General features: G+C 45.6%; 1 protein-coding gene across 1 annotated transcript in view; it reads left to right on the top strand.

The window, feature by feature from the left end:
• Positions 1 to 1827, top strand: part of LOC119588969 (serine/threonine-protein phosphatase 6 regulatory ankyrin repeat subunit B-like) — a gene marked incomplete in the record, with an annotated part of 103883 nt that overhangs the window by 92997 nt on the left and 9059 nt on the right. The window contains 1 exon segment of the mRNA XM_037937576.1: positions 345 to 512. Coding sequence (XP_037793504.1) covers positions 345 to 512 — 168 coding nt within the window.

Raw genomic sequence — 1827 nt, 5'->3', positions numbered from 1 at the left:
ACTTTTTTTCCATCCGACCCACACTTATCCCATTCCCCCATAAACGCCCCTTCCCCTATATACCCATACACCCCTACACTCCCAAACGACTCACAACCTTCATCTATAATTTTCCCTTTACCCTCCCCTCATTTTATCCTCCTTCCCTACTCTTCCCCCTACAACTCATCACCCTTTTCCTTCCCTTCCCCCTCCTTCTCCCCCTTTCCTTCCATTTCCTCATCCCCCTTTCCTTCCGTTTCCCCGTTCCCCCATTCCTATTTCCTTCCCTTCCTCTCCTCCCCCTCCTTCCCCCATCCCTTCCTCCCTCCCATCGGAAACCTCCCCCACCCCACCAACAGGAGAAAGAGAGTAGCAAAGACCTGTTGGAAGCCTCCTTGTTCAGCGAAGCCCTGGCGACGGAGCTGGTGGCCATTTCCTCGGCGTCAGCGTCTCCCGGCCTCATCCTCCGGGCGGTGGACAACAGAAACGTCGTTCTGCTGGACTCCCTGATCGAGCACGAGCAGAAGGAGGTGAGGATGTTCGGAGGGGAGAAATGGGAAGAGAAATGGAGGGGGTGAGGAAGTTAAGAGCGAAATTGACAGGGGGGAAATGAATTAGAAGTTGAGAGAGAAGAAATAGGAAGAGGAGTGAAGAAGGTGAGGAGGTTAAGAGGCTGGGAATAGCAAGAGAAAGGAATGTAGAGCGAAGTTGGTGAGTAAGTTAGAAGGGAAATTGTGAGGGCCAAGATAAGAAGCGGAGAAGCGAAGGTGAGGATGTGAGAAGGATGTTATGAGGGAAAAATAAGACGAACAATGAAGCAGAAAGGTTCAGAGGGGAAAATGATAAGAGAAATGCAGGGGCTTGAGTAAGTCAGAAGGGAAGCTGTGAGGGGGGAAACAGGAAGAAAAAATGATGGAGGGAATTGGGAGGGAGAAATGAGACGATAAATGAAGGTGAGGGAGTTAGAAGGAAGTTACGAGGGGAAAATAGGAAGAAAAGTAAAGGTGAGGATGTGATGGGGATGTTACGAGGGGGGGGGGGATGTCTAGGGAGAGAAATGAAGGAGATGAAGAATTTAGAAAGGGAGTTGATTGGGGGGAATGGGGAGACATGAAAGAGGGAAGTGAAGGACGGTAGGAAGTTAGAATGAATTTGAGAGGGGAAGAATAGCAAGGGAAATGAAGGAGGATAGTAAGTTAGAAGGAAGAAATAGGGAGATAAATGAAAGAAAAGTTCAGAGGTGAGGAAGTTTGAAAGGAAGTTGAGAGGGGGAAATATGAATAGAAATGACGACGATGAGGATGTGAGCGGGATGTTATGAGGGGGAGGGGGATATGAAGAGAAATGAAGGAGGTAAGAAAGTTAGAAAGGAAGTTGAGAGGGAAGAAATAGGAAGAGAAATGAAGGAGGCGAAGTTAGAAAGAAGATGAGAGGGAAAAATGGAAAGATAATTGAAGGAGGTGAGGAAATTAGAAGGAAGTTGAGAAACAAAACAATGGCAAGAAAAAAGGAAAAGAACTTAACAAAAAACATCTGGAAAGATGAGAGATTTATTCGAAGAAGATTTCGAAACTTTTCTCATTCTTCAAAAGCAACAATCTTCTTCTGGTCTTTTTATCAACAAAATAAAATATTTCGTTATTCAAGGAAATAAGTTTTGGTTGGCTGGTGGAATTAGTGTTTGCTTGAGGAAGAAACAATGAGAAGACACTATTAATCACGTCATGACTCCCACACCATTAATCTAAGCGAAAGCAATATACATTAACCTTCCTTGCGTCTACGTACTGCCCCTGTGTATAACTCTCAATGGTATATTCCTCCAGGGGACTACCCACCAGGGGG

This window comes from Penaeus monodon, chromosome 24, assembly GCF_015228065.2.
Source record: "Penaeus monodon isolate SGIC_2016 chromosome 24, NSTDA_Pmon_1, whole genome shotgun sequence".
Taxonomy (NCBI): domain Eukaryota; kingdom Metazoa; phylum Arthropoda; class Malacostraca; order Decapoda; family Penaeidae; genus Penaeus; species Penaeus monodon.
The sequence above is the reverse complement of the archived record's forward strand: the minus strand, read 5'-3'. Positions and strand labels throughout refer to the sequence as shown.